This window comes from Halichondria panicea, chromosome 5 (assembly GCF_963675165.1).
Source record: "Halichondria panicea chromosome 5, odHalPani1.1, whole genome shotgun sequence".
Lineage (NCBI taxonomy): Eukaryota > Metazoa > Porifera > Demospongiae > Suberitida > Halichondriidae > Halichondria > Halichondria panicea.
In genome coordinates this window covers 2,353,101-2,372,198 of record NC_087381.1, presented here as the reverse complement: position 1 = coordinate 2,372,198, position 19,098 = coordinate 2,353,101, and the positions used below count along the sequence as shown (strand labels likewise).

The window sequence follows — 19,098 nt, the reverse complement described above, 5'->3', positions numbered from 1 at the left end:
AAGCTACAGCCAGGTTTTCACGATTGTACAAAATAATGCTATCTCAGCAATAATTTTCTGCTAATTCTGGGTGTGGCTGTCCGTTCTGGGAGGTAATTTTCCATTGCTAAAGCTAGTTGGGGACTAGAAAGTTGCTCGTTATACGGAGTAGAGAGGTGGTCGCTCCTGAGAGGTTGCTTTACATTGAAGTCATTGTAGTTTCAATCCGGACCTGAGCTCTTGGCCGTTATATAGCGTGTGGTTGCTCTTTGGAGGTGGTCGTTAATGGAGGTTCCACTGTAATTATAATTATGATAAAAGTAGAGGTGTAAATCTATAGTGCCGTTTCATGATTACACTGTAAAAATGAAGTGTGGTGAGCACACTAAAACAGTCGCATATAATTATAGCACGCTTTTTCCCAGTGTAGTATTCACTTGCTGCATGTGTATATCTGACTTCTTATAATAATATATCATGTGTTTCTATGTTATGTACAGCAGTTTTTTTGTACTAGCTATAAACTTGTGAGTAAAACAATAAAAATTAATGTCACAGCAAAAGTTGTTGCATGCTGCATTGCAGTCATTAATCTATAATAGTCATTAATCTATAACAAAATTTAATCAATCTATCATTGAGATAATTAGTTAGTTCAATTCTCATCACATTAGTTGCTCTGTTCATTAGTGACTCGCTTAAATCGTTGTCATGCTTGTCTGCAACAAAAAATATATATATATGATTTTCAAGCGAAACATAATAATTTGTAGTCGCTTTTGGTATAGGTATAATTAGTGCATGTATTAAAAAGGTGGCCTTCTATATATTATAACACACATGCTTTAAATTATTATTTTATGGAGACAGGATGCATGGGGTATTGAGTTGACTGTTGCTAACAGGGGGGCGTAGGAAGCATGGGTGCTCAGGGTGCTGGAGCACCCCTTGTCTCAAGCTACCTTACGCTTCTTGAATAAGCCAGCTAGCTATAGATAGATATAGGCCACCTCCCTCAGCACCCCTTTTCAAAACTATCTTCCTACACCTCTGATTAGTTAGTGACGTACATTAATTGTGCCAACAGTATCGCTATTATGAGGGAGCTTCATGTTCAGTTCAGCATAGCCAGACACAGAGGAGAGCATGGCGTCCATTATTGAAGACAGGTCAGCAAAAGATGGCCTCTCTTCAGAATCCTCGAGCCAACATCTCTGCATCACTGCTGAGCTGGAGTGATGTAGAACAATCTTTAAGAACAGCATTTTTTAAGTATGAGCTAAAACACATTATTTTATAGACCTGCCTATAAAAACTACATATTACAGAGAGCTGGATTAGCGATAGTCTACCGTGTATCACTTTTAAAATAGGCCACTCTAGCTATATATATATACGGTAGACTATCGCTAATCCGGCTTCTGAAGAACAGTCATCTCGACATACTGGTCGTTTTATTTGGCACGAATTATACTATTATAGAATATTTTGTGGGTGAAAAATCTTTGCGAATGAACCAAATCAGCAGAAAATTTTACCCTTTGCGATATAACTATTGCGTTCTGGCAAGGATTGTGTGTATTATTTAGGTTTTGCGGATTTTATTGTTGCAAATTAATCAACCATCGCAAAGTTCGCAAATGTTTGGTGCTCACAAAACGTTCTAGTAATACAGTAGTTAATTAATCTTTACTGCACAAAACTCGCCCTGAAATGCATGCGGCCACTCACTATTCAATATACTGGTCAGTTCTGGCTACACCCTAAACCAGATTTATTATGACCGGATGACGTTTTGGGTGTGGTTTGGCAGATAATTGGATTACACAGAGAGAATAATGATTCATTATCCTCGCGACGGAACCGCAAATTAGTCATTATATTCGAGGTGGGGATCGCTTTTTAGCCGCGGCTGATTTTTTCTGAAATGCACCCACCTCGATATAATTATATTTCGGCCAAACTGCACTGTATCAGGGTGCAAGTAACAAGTTACGAGCTCTTATTAAATTGGTTACATACACAACTATCCAACAAACCAACTCACATGTCAGTAGTACAGGCAGCGTTAACGGGAGAGTCCAATCGGCTTCCTCTCTGTAGGAACTTGACAAGAGTCACGACGTCTACTCCAGGATAGGGAATCTGACCGCCACTGAAGACCTCCCACATAGTCACTCCATACGACCACTGCAGGGGGTATTAAATGTTAATTTACTAAGCCTTTAGCCAGAAACAAAACTGGCACAGTAATAAGGGACAGCTTAGCAATTAACACTATCTATACCACATCTGTTTTCTCTGTAAAGATGGCATCATTTAGACTCTCCAATGCCATCCACTTGTAGGGCAGCTTGATATTAGCTCGTTCATTCTGTCTATAATATCCAGTACTGTACACATTCTCGGCCAGTCCAAAGTCACCAACTCTGATATCACCACTAGAGTCCAACCTGAACAGAGGCCGGGTTTTAGTCTGAGGAAATATTCTGTACTGTGCTAAAATTAATATGCATGCACGAGTGAATTTATTGTACATGCTTGTTTGCCCAGTGAGTGGACAGATCAAAGCAAGTCAGTGCTCTTTATATGGCACGTTGAATCACTACCATGCACTGCAATATACCAGAACATATAGAGAGCATGTTACACTGCATGTTACACTGCATATGTGTAAATGCATGCAGTGGATGAAACTGCTTTTTGACTAATGCTGCACCATCCCACCCAATAACTCAAATGGTCCGTTTTATGCCTTTAGACTTGTTGTGGGGTTGTGGGAAGCAAAACTAATGGAATTTACTATGGAATTCGGCAAACTAACAAATTCGCTCAAAACACGTGTCTATTATAAAGAAAACCTTGACCTATCAGAAAAGTTTGGACAGTATAATTGTTACAAACATAACTACGTAATGTGCTTGAAAACGTACATGCAGTTTCGTGCTGCCAAGTCTCGATGAATAAATCTTTGCTGAAAGAGATATTCCATTCCTAAGGCAATCTGATGACATATTCGCAATAGAAGCTTCCTGACAGAATGGGCCTGTGTATATATAGTATAAGGAATAAATATTCATTCACTGGGCACCAAAAATTGCTTTGCAAATTGCTTTGGAGAGATGGAGAGAACTACGGTAACCTTTTGTTAGTATAATTATCTGACCTCTTCTTTGCTGCAGTTTTCAGTCAATTTTAGACCACTTCTCTCCTTCTTCAAATACTCCAGTACACTCCCATTTGCCATATACGGCATCACCATGGAAATGCCGGGTCCGACATCTAGACAGACTCCAATCAGGGGCATGACGTGAGGGTGATTGAAATCTTTCATCTTGATAATCTCAGTGATCAGAAATTGAATATCCGTAGAAGAAAACAAACCTAAAAATAAAACAAAACATTTTTAGAACTATAATCTACCAATAATTATTTGTAACTATAGTTACATGTATGTATACTTCGTAGCTGATTGTGCAAGTTGTCACTATATACCTTTCAATGTTTTGACCGCCACTCCTTGTAACGGCTTATCTTTCCAGTTTATCAGTAAACCTTTGTAGACCATACCGGTTTCCCCTGGAAACCATTAATGTCATTATTAATTTTTACTGTCACTTTTGAACGGTACTGGATCATGCGCACAATATGAAGTGCATGCAAGAGAAGAGACATACATATTTAAATTTCTCTCACCTTGTCCAATGAGGCCACTGCTCAGTTTCAACTGAGATCCTGATATCTTTAGAGATAGTGGTAGATCAGGCAGCTCCTTCGCATTACCAAGTATCTGTGAGCCTGGACACAGAGTCATTCATGTGACTGACTATAATTATATTATAGCTGCATATATACATACATACATGTATATAGCTAATAATTATAGGCCATGCATGCAGCGAAAAAGTAACATACATTTGGACCAAATCATGAAGTTGCATGTGGCTTGCTTCGTACAGGCCCAGCAATTGTTTAAAATTATACTACATGTATACCATGCAATAATGCTTAAAAATCAAAATTATGCATGCATTCGTAATTAACACTCATCATCATGTAACGTATACGTACAAGCATTGGCTGTTGGAAATCGTGGTACCAACTCCGGCGGCAACTCTGTCCTGTTCATCTTGTTGGTGGTGGAACTCAGGGTCGATTGTCGTGTGTTATTGAAAGGAGTCGACAGCGAGGGACGGATAGCATTATTAGGCAATGCGTCAAGATCATACCTACATAGAGTTTTAGTGTTTCTATGGCTTTGTATACTGCATACATGGTCTAAGTGCATTATTACGGCATAATTTACATCATTGTAAGTTGTTTTGCTTTCAACTGCCTTCGTTTGAGGAGCCCAACACAACAAACTATAAAGCAAGTCAATGCGACAAACACAATTACTGTCCCCGCAACAGCAGATCCAATGATGATGCCAGTTGTATCTGAAACGGGTTAAGTATAGGTTCATTGGCATATGAGTATATATAGTGTATAATCAATCATACATATACAATAACTATATCCATGCTATATAAACACAGCCCTTTTGCAAGAGAACCACAAATAATCATGACAGACTAATAAGTATCAAAATAGCACATTCCAAGCTAAATTTGCTATAACCATGCAAGTCCCATGCACACAAAATACCACATCCACAATCATGCATGCATCCATGCATGCACATGCAGTGTGTGAGGAAACGTTATGTGCCAACATGCACCTGTCATGTATGGGGCATCATGCATGACAAATCACTCCCTTTCATATAATTGGATAGCCGACACAGAAATCATACCCACTCAGATTGAAGATAGGAGAGGCAGTTTATGGTGTTAATTTGTATTTTTATCTGGCATTGTTATTAAAGTCGTTATTGTTCAAAAATTTATGGTATATAGTTGTACCGAGTGAGAATTCAAAGGCAACCTCAAAACTCACCAGAATTCACCAACACCACGTTAATTAACAACATTTTCCAGCCCCGGATTCCCCTATAGTCGGCGACACACTCTGTTGTGCCTTTATTTCCCCCCTCTACTTCAATAATATTGTATGATACCCTATAAAAACATTCTATATACAGGTAAACACTAGATGGGCGTGCCCGTCCCCAGTCATAAAAGGGGGGGACGGGTTTCAGCCCTATCTAGCATTTGTTCTGCTGTTCCCGTACTAACTATGAATATAGTTATTATTAGCCGCGCCTCTAACCACAGAGCTCAGCTTGCTGTAGAGAAGGGGAAGAGCTGGGAAGCCAAGGAATGCATTACACAAGAACTATACAATCTGATTGGTGCTGAAATGTATTACATAAGCAGTCTGCAATCTGATTGATGCTGCATGATTTTCTGCAGCAGAACGAATGCTAGATAGGGCTGAAACCCTTCCTCCCATTTTATGGCTGGGGACGGGCACGCCCATCTAGTAAGACACATGATGTACATTTTTTCGCAAATTTGTATTGCTGTTAGTTATTCTATATAATAGTTAGAGTTTCTACATGATTTAGAAGCCCAAAGGGCTGGTTGTAGTATCCCGAATGCAGTGAGGGTTCTACTAGCCCTGAGGACTTCTAAATCATGTGGAAACTTCCTAAACAGTGTCTAAGCATTTTAGATCATAGCAACTATGAGTATTTAGCCAATTAGATTTGAATGTTCTTATCTAATCTTTGCTACATTATTTTCTAAGTGAAGTACATGATTTTCTAAGTAAGTACATGATTGGATAGAACACCTTCCTTTAGCCAATCAAATTGTAGTATTTATGGCAAACATGATCTAAACGTATATATATACAATGACTTTGCTATACAGAATTATGCTTATATACCCATATAGAACTGCTACTTCAACCATTTACTTGTCCAAAGGTATCATTTTTAATAATGTGAATTCTTATAAACTGTGCATTTTACCCAACCTGTATTTTGATTCTATCAGCAGTAGGCCACTCGGCTGCATGTACATGTTCATTACATTGTAATGGATTAGAGTTATGCAACTCTTACCTGTAGAACTGCTACTTCAATCATTTACTTGTCCAAAGGTATCATTTTTAATGTGAATTCTTATAAACTGTGCATTTTACCCAACCTGTATTTTGATTCTATCAGCAGTAGGCCACTCGGCTGCATGTACATGTTCATTACATTGTAATGGATTAGAGTTATGCAACTCTTACCTGTAAAACTGCACACCAAGGCCACATCTTGTGTGTGGGTACAATCTTCAACTCCGATAGTGTTAGCTGGACAATCAATGAGTCTGCCCTCAGTTCCTAAGCAACGAATCTCGTCCAGCCATGTTGGAGAGTCCGATAGGATTTCATTGAAACTATATACACGTGCATGCAATAACGTAATCATTTTGAATCATGTCTCTTCAATATGAGTATTTCAGTGATGCATGCCGTGTAATTAATTAGTTAATTAATATGAGCTTATACACTGACCCTAGCGTTCCAACTGTTCCGTATTGACTGTAGGTTAAGAACCCTAGTTGACGACAAGCCACCCTTGCATCATTTGGACTGAAGTTGTCATCACACACTGCCCCCCATTGTCCATTGTAATAGATCTCCAGTCTGCCAGAGGAGCCTCCTGTTTGGCCTGAGTTGCTTACCAGCCTCAAGTCTCCATCTGAATACAGTGATCAATACAAATGAAAGTCTATACATAGCTATACAATGTATGATTCACAATAATATGATGTACGTATAAACCGAGCTCCTTTCATGACTGTATAAACACATACTCACTGTAGCAATGTCACACTATTCACTTACTTGCAGTACAGACCAAGGCCACATCTTGTGTGTGGGTGCAATCTTCAATTCCGATAGTGTTAGCTGGACAATCAGTGAGTCTTCCCTCAGTTCCTATGCAACGAAGCTCGTCCAGCCATATTGGAAAGTCCGATGAAATTTCATTGAAACTGTTCAATAAAGTAAATCTTAATTTAATGGAGTCATGAAAGAACTGGATATGATTATGGTTAAGGGAAGGTACCATGAAAAGATAAAGTGTTAGTTTTTCCTTAAAATGTTTTTGTGGGGTATAAGTAATCATGATGCACTGAAAATTAATTCAGAGGAACAGGATTATAAGAAAGGCTTAAAATGTTACTTCCTGTTGAGGTCAAATGTGCATGACGTAAGAGAGTACATATATTATAATATGAAGGAATGGTTGCATCTATAGTAGTGAGTATGATTCTAGCCATGCATGATTCAACTCAGTTGAGTCCTTCTCATCTGTTGAGCATAAAGAAAGCTGCAGTGAAGATGGAACAAGCACTATACTAGTTTGAGTGATGATGCTGATAGTGCGCAGGATAAGAAATGTTGACTGGTAAGTACAGACTATATTATATTATTATTAGTATTATAATACTTTAAGTATAATATATGCAATTGAACAGCTTTGTATTTTATCAGTGCTTCTTTCACACATGCGTGAATGCGGTATTTGTGTAGCAATGCAGTGGCATAGGCAGAGGAGCCCCCATTGTAAGCTCCAGAAACTCAAACTCAGCTGGCATGAATCATTCTGAAACTTTTTTTACACTCGAGTTTGCTTGACGTCACCCTCGTCGCCTACAAATTTTAACATTATTTTTTGCTGATTAGTCGTATTTTTAGTTTACTCCACTTAATTTTTGTACAATTAACACTTATCATTGTACCAATATAAAAATAGACTCTCCAGATTGTACTATAGAATCAATCTAAGAGCACATCCCAACCAATTTTTCCCGGGGAGGACCCCCAGACCCCTTGTCGAGCCCTACCCTTCCAAAAATCCAGTTCCGTCACATATTCTATAGCACAAAACAAATTATGTATACATGAAGTTTTTGTTACAGAGGTTTACAAACAACTCTTTTGACTACATATTTCCCCTTCTTGTACTTGGGAAAAACAATGCATGTTAAAGCGGTGATCTCCTTTCTTAGTAATAGCCTGTTTCCTCGTTGAAGTGCAGCAGCCAATCAGGGTCCTATAATCTTATCACACAGTATATTCGTAAGTCCATGCATGCATTCCCTCGTACGAAAAGCAAATTGACTTTGGTAACTTTAAAGTGTGTATTACTTGTTAACTTCAAACAATGTACTTGACTCTTGAGACAAGTTAAAAGTCTTAAAATAAACTTTTGACAGCCATTTTGTAACTATCTCGTGAGAGAGCATCAGCTCACACCCAGGAAGAAGGTATATCAAAAGAAGAGTGTAATAAAATCGGCCTGGTCTCGAGGCTAATCCTGATCTAAAGTACGCCTCTGTCAACAATGTCGCTGAGTTCATTCTTAGACTCCGACGAACGCTTATAGGAGAAGAGGAATTTTGAACCTCTTGCATCCTCTTCGTGGGTCCAAGCAGTTTACGATATTACCGACATCGTTGGTAGTTAAACAGATGGGGTTTGAGTTGCTGCAAAAGTAATTGGTACTAATTACCTACATTTAAAGCTTGGCTTCACTTGTGTCTTTGCATGACGATGAGACCCTGCTGCTATATCTGATCAGGAATCTCATCAATACCGGCATGGTCTATATCCATGGCAGGAGTCATGTTGGTATGCTGGTAGAGGTTGTCTCAGTAGTCTTTTGTAAAGCATCAAGTACTAACTTACTAGGTATAATATACGATTAAGCAAAAACAGATTCTGAAGCTATTACGTGTCTCTCTGTTCTCGATTTTCTACCGCACTTCTCTTGGGCTCTCTCTCCATTCCACGGCTCTCAGGGCCTCTCTTTCAAAAGGACAACATGGCAGTTTTATTTCTGAATGACTACTGCCTTAGAAAAATAGTTGGAATGGCACCCAGACCTCAGCTTCTTCCTCATTTGGATCCCAAACTGAGCAGCAATTAAGGGAGGACTCTGCCTCAAAACAATCATCTATAGAAGTGTTCACTACACAAAAACAAGGATTCTGTTGTTTTCCAGCGAGCTCTGGTACGTAAGACTTTTTCGCTCTCATGTCTCAACTGAGGGTCTCCTAGAAAAAACTGTATAGATCTATATTGGAGTCAGCTGCAACACACTTGTATACCATTTTTGACGTTTTTGAAGAGACTTGCATGCAGCACAAATGCCCTCCCATGTTATGCTTAACCACGCCCACATTTGAACACAAACATAAGTATAAAATTGTGTTTCTACAATCCTGTTCCTCTGAACATTTTAATTTTTAGAACATTTTTTTGCATTTTAAGGCAAAAAATAGAACTGTATTTTTTCATGATACCCTCCCCTCCATTCACTCATTATACGCTCACCCTAGTGTTCCAACTGTTCCGTATTGCGTGTAGGTTAAGAACCCTAATTGACGACAAGCCACCCTTGCATCATTTGGACTGAAGTTATCATCACACACTGTACCCCATTGTCCATTGTTATAGACCTCCAGTCTTCCAGAGGAGCCTCCTGTTTGGCCTGAGTTGCTTATAAGCCTCAGGTCTCCATCTGGAGTGGATTTACAAATTTGTATGGAACGCAAAGAAATGCATGCATGCATGCCTACATATGGCAGTGGCATTCTTCTGCGCACCAGGAACTAGACTGCCATATATAAAGCACAGTTGTGTGCATGGCAGAGATCAAAGAGTGCTGATCAATATAATTATACTAAAAGAATTCCAAAGCGGAAAAATTCATTGTGACATGCATGCACACTGATGTGTGGTTTTCACACAGAGTGCGTGACTATTATGGCAAATGTGCGTTTTCCCTGCGTTATTTCCTGATACTTGCCACAATAGTAAAACCATACATTTTTTTACAGTGCGCTGTAGCGCTTCATTGTCAATCATGAGAACTGAATGTCATGCATTCTATAAGCATTATTCTCATTTTCATTCCACATAAAACTCATAATTATTAAGCAATGAGAACATGTATATAATAAATTATAGAATGTGTTTTTGTAAAATGACAACGAGTTGTATAGAATGAAAAAATGAAGTGCAGAATGACAATCAAATTGGTTTGATTTGTCCGCTTTGGCTCTTTAGGCTTTATATATCTCTTAAAAAATAATGCATTCCCTCCAGCTGCATGTATGTGCCCTCCTGATTATATTATGTATAACTGTACACTATACAGTCTATAGGAAGCTGATGGTATAGCAGCTAGAGGGTGATCAAGGACAATTTATGTGCCTCACTCATTAGCTCATTGAAGTCTTGGTACTAGCTGACTCAACCGAGCTGTATAGACTATCTATTACATGAAGCTAATGTCTTTTAAAAGCTGTACTAAATTAAAGCTTGACTCTAATTATAGCATGCACTGCTGCAGTGCAGATCGACTAGTGCAGTAGAAGATATTTGCAAACCATGCACACCTATTATAATATACAAAGGCAATATTGTAATCATTCACGTGAACCCAGAAATGACGCAAAAAAGTGGGTGTGGCCGCAAAATTAAAGGATAGCCAGGAAATCTATACATTATCTATAAGTCTGAGACTTAGCTGTTTAAAGTTAATGTTTTGTTACTCTAACCGATTACTCAATATAATAATTTGCTGTTGTTCTATTAATCCCCCAAATCCACCATGCACCTCATGTTGGAAATGTTGAAGTTTATTCATTCACGTACACAATGGTATCAGCACCATTTCTTAAAAAGGTATTTAAGCTACAAATACTCCCATATATTTGTGGTAATCTACTTTCTAACTGCATGGATGCTAGCCTTGATTCCAGGCCGCTCTTCCTAGAAGAGAGCCTGGTATCGACTGTTTGCGCATGCGCCACCTATTACCCAGAAAGTGGGTAATTCGGATACCATTGTATTTGCTCAGTAAAACAATGACGTCACAACGAACGGAAGTGGATTGAAGAAAGTGGATATAGAAGTGTGATTGTGAAGGTTTCTAGCCCGTGTGATAGCATTCTAATAGCTACTATGTTAACAAAGGACTCACAGCCTGCAACAGTGTGGATAACAATCCTCTGAACGGAGGGAAGGCTGACAATAGCCTATATGGATAGGCCACGCCCATCTGACACTAACTTCGGTAAAAGTCGACTCTATCAGAAAGAAATTGCTACTGTAACCATTACAGCTCTGTCTCTAGCTAGCTATAGCTATATAGCTCTGTGTCTGACTTTATGAAGAGTATTCTTTGTCTGTATATGTTATTCAGGATATAATTCGGGTAAAAATTCAGTTTAATGAGAAACATTACGGGAAAATTATCCAATAATTTTGCGCATGCGCGAACAGTCAGTAGCAGGCCTAATTGTTTAGGCCTTGTGAAGGAGGCTACATGGATGCATGCACTGTATAATAAACAGTTCCAATGATCAAGAGTACATTTCATGTATACTCTTGATCATTGGAACTGTATATGTAAAGTAATGCTAGTACAAGCAGCACATGCATGTACTATTAGTATAATTAATAGTATGGCTAAGAGTGCAATATGGGATTAATAGCACGAGTAACAAGCAATGGCAAGGATACTAATTGCACGAGGCATAGCCGAGTGCTATTAACCTTGCCAGTCCTTGTTATGAGTGCTATTAATCCCTTATTGCACGAGTAGCCATACTATTGATTGTTAATCGTTTGTGATGCAGTTATAAGCATTTTTAGCTGCAGTTTCAGTAAAAAAATTAGCCGCGGCCGTTATTCGAACGTGCGGTCGTCAAGGCAGTAATTGCACGTCGTTAATGTGACAACGTGCAATTACTGCCTTGACGACGTGCAATTACTGATACGCGATTAATCACTGTACACATCACAGGACAACATGCGATTATCATTATATTCATTTAACTTACCTACAGTACAAACCAAGGCCACATCTTGTGTGTGGGTGCAATCTTCAACTCCAATAGTGTTAGCAGGGCAATCAATCAGTGCTCTCTCAGTTCCTATGCAACGAAGGTCATCCAGCCACGTCCGACTGGAATTTGAAGACTGGTAGAAACTATAATATTGTAGGAAATTATTATCTATAATTGATATAATAATTATGGGTGAAGATTGAAAGAACAAACGAGGAATTGGAGCTAAAAGTAGTCAAGTGCATGCAGTGTGTTACACTTACCCTAACGTTTCTACCCTTCCAAACTTAGTAAAGTCTCCGTACCCCAGCTGACGACAAGCCACCATTGCATCATTTGGACCAAAGTTGTTATCACACACGGTCCCCCACTGATCATTATAAAACAATTCCAGTCTACCAGCGGAGGCTATCCCACTGGTAGTGGTATTCACTAGTCTCAAAACACCCTCTATATAAATACAAGATGCATGAATAATTATTGCAACTATATTGAAAACACTAGCTCACTTATTGCACACACTAATCCCACATCGTCAGAATGTACACAATTATGATCTCCGATAGGACTTCGTGGACAGTCGTTCAATCTGCTTTCAGAACCATTGCAGCGAAGGTCATCCAACCATATTGGAGTGGATACTGGCACTGCTAGTGCACTGCATATAATTATGAGTGAACGAATTTGGATCAATATTATAGCAGTTCGTTTTAAATACGGAAGCTATATTGGTATACTTACCTCCGTACGACCCCATAGGCTACGTACCCTAGGAAACCCAGCTGACGACAAGCCACAAGTGCACCAGTTGGACCGAATCCATCATGACACACTGTCCCCCATTGTCCATTATAGTAGATCTCCAGTCTACCAATTCCTCTGCCTCCTGTTGAACCAGATGAATCTACCAGTCTCACATCTCCACTTGTCAATGATTGTCCTGCAGGCACGAAATGAACTATACAATATGCACAATTATCAGTATTATTATATAGGCCAGCCATCACTCATGCACATAATATACTGTGATACGATTTATATTATTAAACTAGGCTTCTTTCACTTTCAACGTTGACTCAATAATGAATAATTTTAAGTTATTATTTCAATGTTGACTTAATATCTCACAACTATAATTGAAACAAACATTAATCCATTTCGTTGCACAATGTTCGTGGAATGTCTGTTTACTGGAAGCCAGGCCTTTAATTTTTGCACGTTATATACAGATAATTAAGGAATAATTTTTGTTTCGTATATAGGATTGCTAACCCACGAAATCAGCGAAAATTAAGCCCCTCGAAAATGTTGCGCTATATACAGCATATCTGACTTATATACTACATGACCACAGCACTATAAAAGGACCTCCAGTAGCAACAACAGATCAAGAGGAGTACTGGGAACTTGAGATTAAATTCAGCGGCTATTGAGCTTCAAGAACTGAGCCAGCTACTATTTATCTTGCAAAGATTGTAAGTGTCAGAGATCCACCCGGCTTGAAATTACTGCACATGTGTGTATATATATAGGCTTGGTTCAGTCCATGCATGCATGCAGGCTAGATAGATGCTGCAACTAAATATATATATACGCCTTGATAGATTACCATAAATTATATTATACCAGGAGCGAATGAGTATATAACACAGAGCGTATTAGTACGCGAAATCAATATCGTTCTGCTCTGTACAAACATTGCCATAAGTAAAACTATATATACTCAATGCTAAGTGGCACCTTATTTATTGTATATTCATTATTTATTCAATAAATAAGGTGCCACTTAGCATATTGAGTATAATTATATAGTTTTACATGGTCTCAATGGCTAATTGCTGTGTTGATATATCGTGTTTGATTATTTATTTAGCTAAGTATATATTTAGCTAAATAAATGATCAGCACGGTATATCAGCTGATTATGTATACACAGCAATTAGCCGTTGAGACCATGTAGTGTTTTTGTGAACCTATATAATGCGCTCCATCTATTATAATATTATTTCACAGGAATTAAGAAGATCTAATATACAATAAATAAGGTGCCACTTAGCATATGAGTATAATTATATAGTTTTACATGGTCTCAATGGCTAATTGCTGTGTTGATATATCATGTTTGATCCTTTATTTAGCTAAGTATATATTTAGCTAAATAAATGATCAACACGGTATATCAGCTGATTATGTATACACAGCAATTAGCCGTTGAGTAGTTTTACATGGTTTCAATGGCTAATTGCTGTGTTGATATACCGTGTTTGATCCTTTATTTAGCTAAGTATATATTCAGCTAAATAAATGATCAACACGGTATATCAGCTGATTATGTATACACAGCAATTAGCCGTTGAGACCATGCATGTAGTGTTTCTGCGAACCATATAATGCGCTCCATCTATTATAATATAATTATAATCATTTCACAGGAATTAAGAAGATCTAAATTTCCTGTACGTAACCATTGAACAGGATATATATATATATATACGTAGTGCAACATTTTCTGTGCATTTCTGTTTTATATGTCCTATATAATTATGAAGAATACGTGTAGTGTGAGGAATAATAACTGCCTGGAAATTTGATTTCAAAAATAAAATAATTAAGGACCGAAAATGTCGATCATAAAAACACAGCCTAAAGTCAGTAAGTAGCTCTATACCTGAGTCTGAGATTTAACTAACCTACTACTGCATCAGAGGAGGTTGGACACGATCACGTGCACCACTTTTTTTGCGTTTTTGCTGAGCTGGCACAAAAATTGACAATGAGTTCTATGTAAACTTCTAGCTGATGTTGCACGGTCACATTAGAGACTGAAGGCAAACGTTATGTGCCTCTCTGGCTTCTTTTGATATAAAACTTTCATTAACCAATCTGATCCCCACCAATCCCCTCTATTCTGGCGAGTTATCAGTGCATACAGTGTTTACTAGATTCTTGCCAGCCAGTACAATGCAAGCTGCATACAGCACCGCTGAAGTACAGAACTATACTCTACCCTATAGTCTAGCTAATCTTGGTCCAGCCAGACAACAGACACAGCTAGTCCGGTGTTACAAGTCAGCAAAGAAAGAGTATCCATAACTTTTTTATTACAGTTATTCTGTATCTATGGTAACGTGAGCAGAGACCTTAGGAATGTCACATGATTGATGACGCGTGGCCAACCTCCTCTGCAGTGGCGGATCTAGGATTATTGAAAGGGGGGTTCCAGGGCTCTGAGCGGGTCAAGGACTGTTAAATTTACCTAAAAAAAAGGTCGTCACTTCTTCTAAACAGTAAGCATGCGCATTAACACACCAAATTTTTTCCTAAAAAAAAGGTCATCACTTTTCATGAAGCAGTCTGCATGCACTCGCTGGAGAGTTTTTAGCCTTCATAGTCACTGAAACTACACAGACAAACGGCTTTGCAGGACTAACAAAGACTAAAGGTAAGTGAGAAGTGCATGTGAAAGCTAGTAAGAAAGGAACAACTTGCTAACTAGTTGCTTGAGCCTCCCACTCACTTCTTTCTCAAAGGGGAGGTTCAATTGAACCCAAAGAACCCCCTCTGGATCCGCCACTGCTCTGCTACTGCATAGACATGTCATAAAATTAGTATCATTTAAAGGCATGCATGCATTTAAATGCAGTTAACATCAATATTATTAAAGATGAGGCCCCTTCCTGTTAGTGAGCATATATACAGGCATAATTGTGGAAATGCAAAGCCATGCAGTATAAATTTTAAAGAACATGTGTCTCACATGAATTAATCTGCATAATCGATTATTGTGCACAACCAGCTCACAAGCATACCATTATAGAAACTGGATTATTATAGCGCATGTGCTCATGGGGGTCAATACCAGAGCTCTACACACTTATTTTTGAGAATGCGCCAGGCCCTATAATATTATATAATGTAGTCATTTTCAAGCCCCACCCAATAACCGAACGTCTCTGTGATGAGAGCTGGCTCGTGAGCAAGCAGGCATCCCTAACTGGATCTATATCATACTATTATGTTACAGTTCATTTTACACAATGTTTAAATTCACATTCATATTGACCAGGAACTGGAACAAAAGGAGCTCATTTTTGTCTCACATTCTAACCTTTGCACAATTGGAAAAGCGTTTCAATTCGAGTACAAAAAATCTGCAGTTGACCATGCGTTGAAAATAAAGATACGCTTATATCCAGTTTCTATATACGGTAGTCAGTTCGATGTCAATTTACAATTCTCTGCCTTTAGGCGTGATCGCTGTCGGGGCATTACACCACTATTAATCAATACATTGGAACCTCCTCACCAAAACGGTCAAGAGTTCATGTCCAGATTGAAACTACAATAACTTCAATGCACATGCAGCAACCTCTCAGGAACGGCCACCTCTCTAAAAAGCTTACAATGTATGAGCTGAATAAGCAGCTAGCAAAGCTCCAAGATTCATTTATATGCATGCCGGCATAATCTATCAATGCCTAGCTGCAACTACCGTAATACCCCCCTCTATACTGCCCGCTCACATGGGCTTCCCCGCACTTCAAGGCGTTCCTACGGCCCTGAAATGCACAATTAATTTATACTACAAAAAGAATGAGACTATAATTATTATATTCAGCCATCAAAGAGCTATATAGTTTTGGAGCAGCACGTCGTCTCCTATACGGATGCTCAGGAGTTTCCATGGTCTAAGCGGCATGCATCTGACATTCCTTGCTTGCAGTTCGGCAGAAAGAGCTTGCGGCAAGTTCTTTCTGCTGTCGCTTTGGATTCTTAGTGTCTCGTGCCAAGCTTCTTTAGTTAGCAAAAATAATATTCATACATACTATCAAATAAAGAATGTATACAAGATGGTACCAATTACATAAGGCTTAATTTGCGGTATAGCGACACTTATAATTATATGATTTATCTCGATGTTTGCAAAATGGCTTATAGTAAAACCTCGATGATGACAGTTTGTATAGCCTATACAAACTGTCATCTACCTATACTATAGGTAGAAGAATTATTTATTTGCTATAGCTATAGACAGGAGTGTGCATGCATATATCTAAATTAGTGAGAACTCACCTCTAACAGCCCAAACCAGGCTCAGGACAATAACTGACTTCCACAGTAAACAACTCATCATTGGCAATGCCTCATACAATATTCAGTATGAAGGTGTCACAAACCAAGAGACTCTAACTATATGCATGCAGAGTCTCACATGTTTACCTGTTCCCTGTTGCATCCAGTATAAATATTTCTCTACACTACAGTAAGTCTCGAGGCCAGACTCCTCTTTAAGTTGCAGCTACCAATAGCTAGCGTTCTAGTATAGTGCAGAGCTAACTATACTAAGTAGCAACACGTGAACAAGTTTTGCTATGCACTCTTCTAAAAAAGCTGCATAATGGTATAAGCAAAACTATAGGCTCGAGAACCAAGCATTATTAATTTTCACGAATTAAAATTTAAGAAAACATGACACTATAGAAGCCTACTTGCATCCTTGAGCAGATTTACACGCACACGCACACACACATACACACTACCATATTATACGGTAGTGTACTATACCTCGCTTGCATGCAAGTGCATGCGCACCGAGGCATAATTAATAGCAGATCTACAATCGCAACTGAAAGCTAGGGAATTAATCGAAGACAATTAAAATAGCTGCCAGTGAGATTTATGATTATAATTAGTAAATTTGTTTTAAAGACTACTTCAGTTGTTTAATGTGTCCAATAATTTGTTCAGTAGTACTGATTTCTATCAAGTGATGACGCAGGAGCAGGAAAATGCTGTTACTAGCAGTTCAACACTCTTACTCTTATCTAGATCTACTCTAATTTTGCGGTTCTTGTCTCCAGGATAATGAAGGATAATGAATCATTCTGCTCTCTAAGTAAGTGTAATCCTGCCAAACCATACCCAAAATGTCATATACGGCCGTAATAAATGTACATGGAAAACCTAGTTTGGGGCAGCCAGCACTGGCCAGTATACGGAATAGCGAGTGGCCGTACTTCAGGGTGTGTTTTGTGCAGTATATAGCTAGCAATCCGTGCCAAACCAAATGCATGGCCAGTATATCGAGGTGTGCCCGTACTTTAGAGAGCCGGAATAGTGAGAGTCTATACTGTATTCATATAAAATTTAGTACTGCAAATAACCACTATAAAAGGGATGTAAGTCCAAGGGCAGTGGGTGGTACTTTAGGTGAAAAATTACCCTCTTTGATGATATTGCTGATACCATATCCTGGTAATATCTTTGATGTGTTCTGTCAGTAGAGATAAGAATCTTAGTCTTCAGCATTGCTAATACTTTTGTTTTTCAGAATGACTTAATGATCTAATTGTAGTTATATATACGAGTAACAAACACTCCAGGACAGAAACAACACCTGTAGCTATACACAATATTCTATATACAAAGTACGCCAGATCTCGCTCAAATTCATACCAGTCTACTCGTCATGCACAATATCACAGTAGTTAGAACAAGATGGCACCAAGTTTGACATTCACAATTCATTATACTGTATATAATTATAGCGGGTAATTTTCGTGAGACAAAAAATTTGTTATTTAGGAGGAAATGATGCAATGCAGTGTAGGCAGTTTTATGAAATTGTTTACTCACGAAAAGCTTAATATGTGGATGGGTGTAAAAATGGTTAAATGGGTGACTGGTTTTGTAGGCAGAAGCAGTCAAATTATAGCCAATTCATGAGAGCTCACCTCCAACAGCCCAAACCAGGTTTAGGAAAGTGACTGACTTCCACAGCAAGCAACTCATTCTTGGCAATGCTTCTTACAAACTCAGTAGATCTACAGCGTTACTGCACTGTAGGGTAATGACAATTCTGTCCGGAAATAGCCAATATAGACCATACACATGTAGGACCAGAAAGCCAGAAATCAAAAAAGGAGGAAGTGAAAGGTAAATGAGTGGGCGTAGCAGGGCAATGGTTAACCCTTGATTTTGAGCAGAAGGAGCTGGGCATAGCTAGTCTAATCATTATTACTGCACTGTGTCTACTAGCAGGAGCATATGAGAAGGATCTTCTTATTTGCTCCTGCTAGTAGATACTCCACTAGTCACTCTATGTCTGGCCAACCTAGTTTTAAGAGTCAGGTAAGTAGACTTTATTGTCTGCAGTAGACTATAGCTACCTACTGCTGTATACATGCACAATAATAATATGACTGAATGAATTATGTCTGTACACTGAGCTAGATCTAGTATGAAATTCACCCAATAGGCCTATCATTCTTTTAAGGTGAGTTCGACATGCTGAACCATTAAGTGCGTTGCAGAT

The 19,098-nt window shown here is 38.6% G+C and overlaps 1 protein-coding gene across 1 annotated transcript; it reads right to left on the bottom strand.

The window, feature by feature from the left end:
* Positions 1–420: 420 nt before the first annotated feature.
* LOC135336445 (lysyl oxidase homolog 4-like) lies at positions 421–18,690 on the bottom strand. Its single transcript, XM_064532241.1, has 19 exons — positions 18,518–18,690; positions 12,525–12,723; positions 12,293–12,441; positions 12,047–12,233; positions 11,778–11,926; positions 9,262–9,448; positions 6,766–6,914; positions 6,433–6,619; positions 6,163–6,314; positions 4,286–4,418; positions 4,051–4,208; positions 3,676–3,777; positions 3,475–3,558; positions 3,146–3,363; positions 2,913–3,025; positions 2,267–2,432; positions 2,027–2,169; positions 1,050–1,209; positions 421–698 (listed from the first exon to the last, which is right to left on the bottom strand). Exons 1-19 carry the CDS (start codon positions 18,573–18,575, stop codon positions 678–680), a joined length of 2,715 nt encoding a protein of 904 aa, XP_064388311.1. The 5' UTR covers positions 18,576–18,690; the 3' UTR covers positions 421–677.
* Positions 18,691–19,098: the final 408 nt, after the last annotated feature.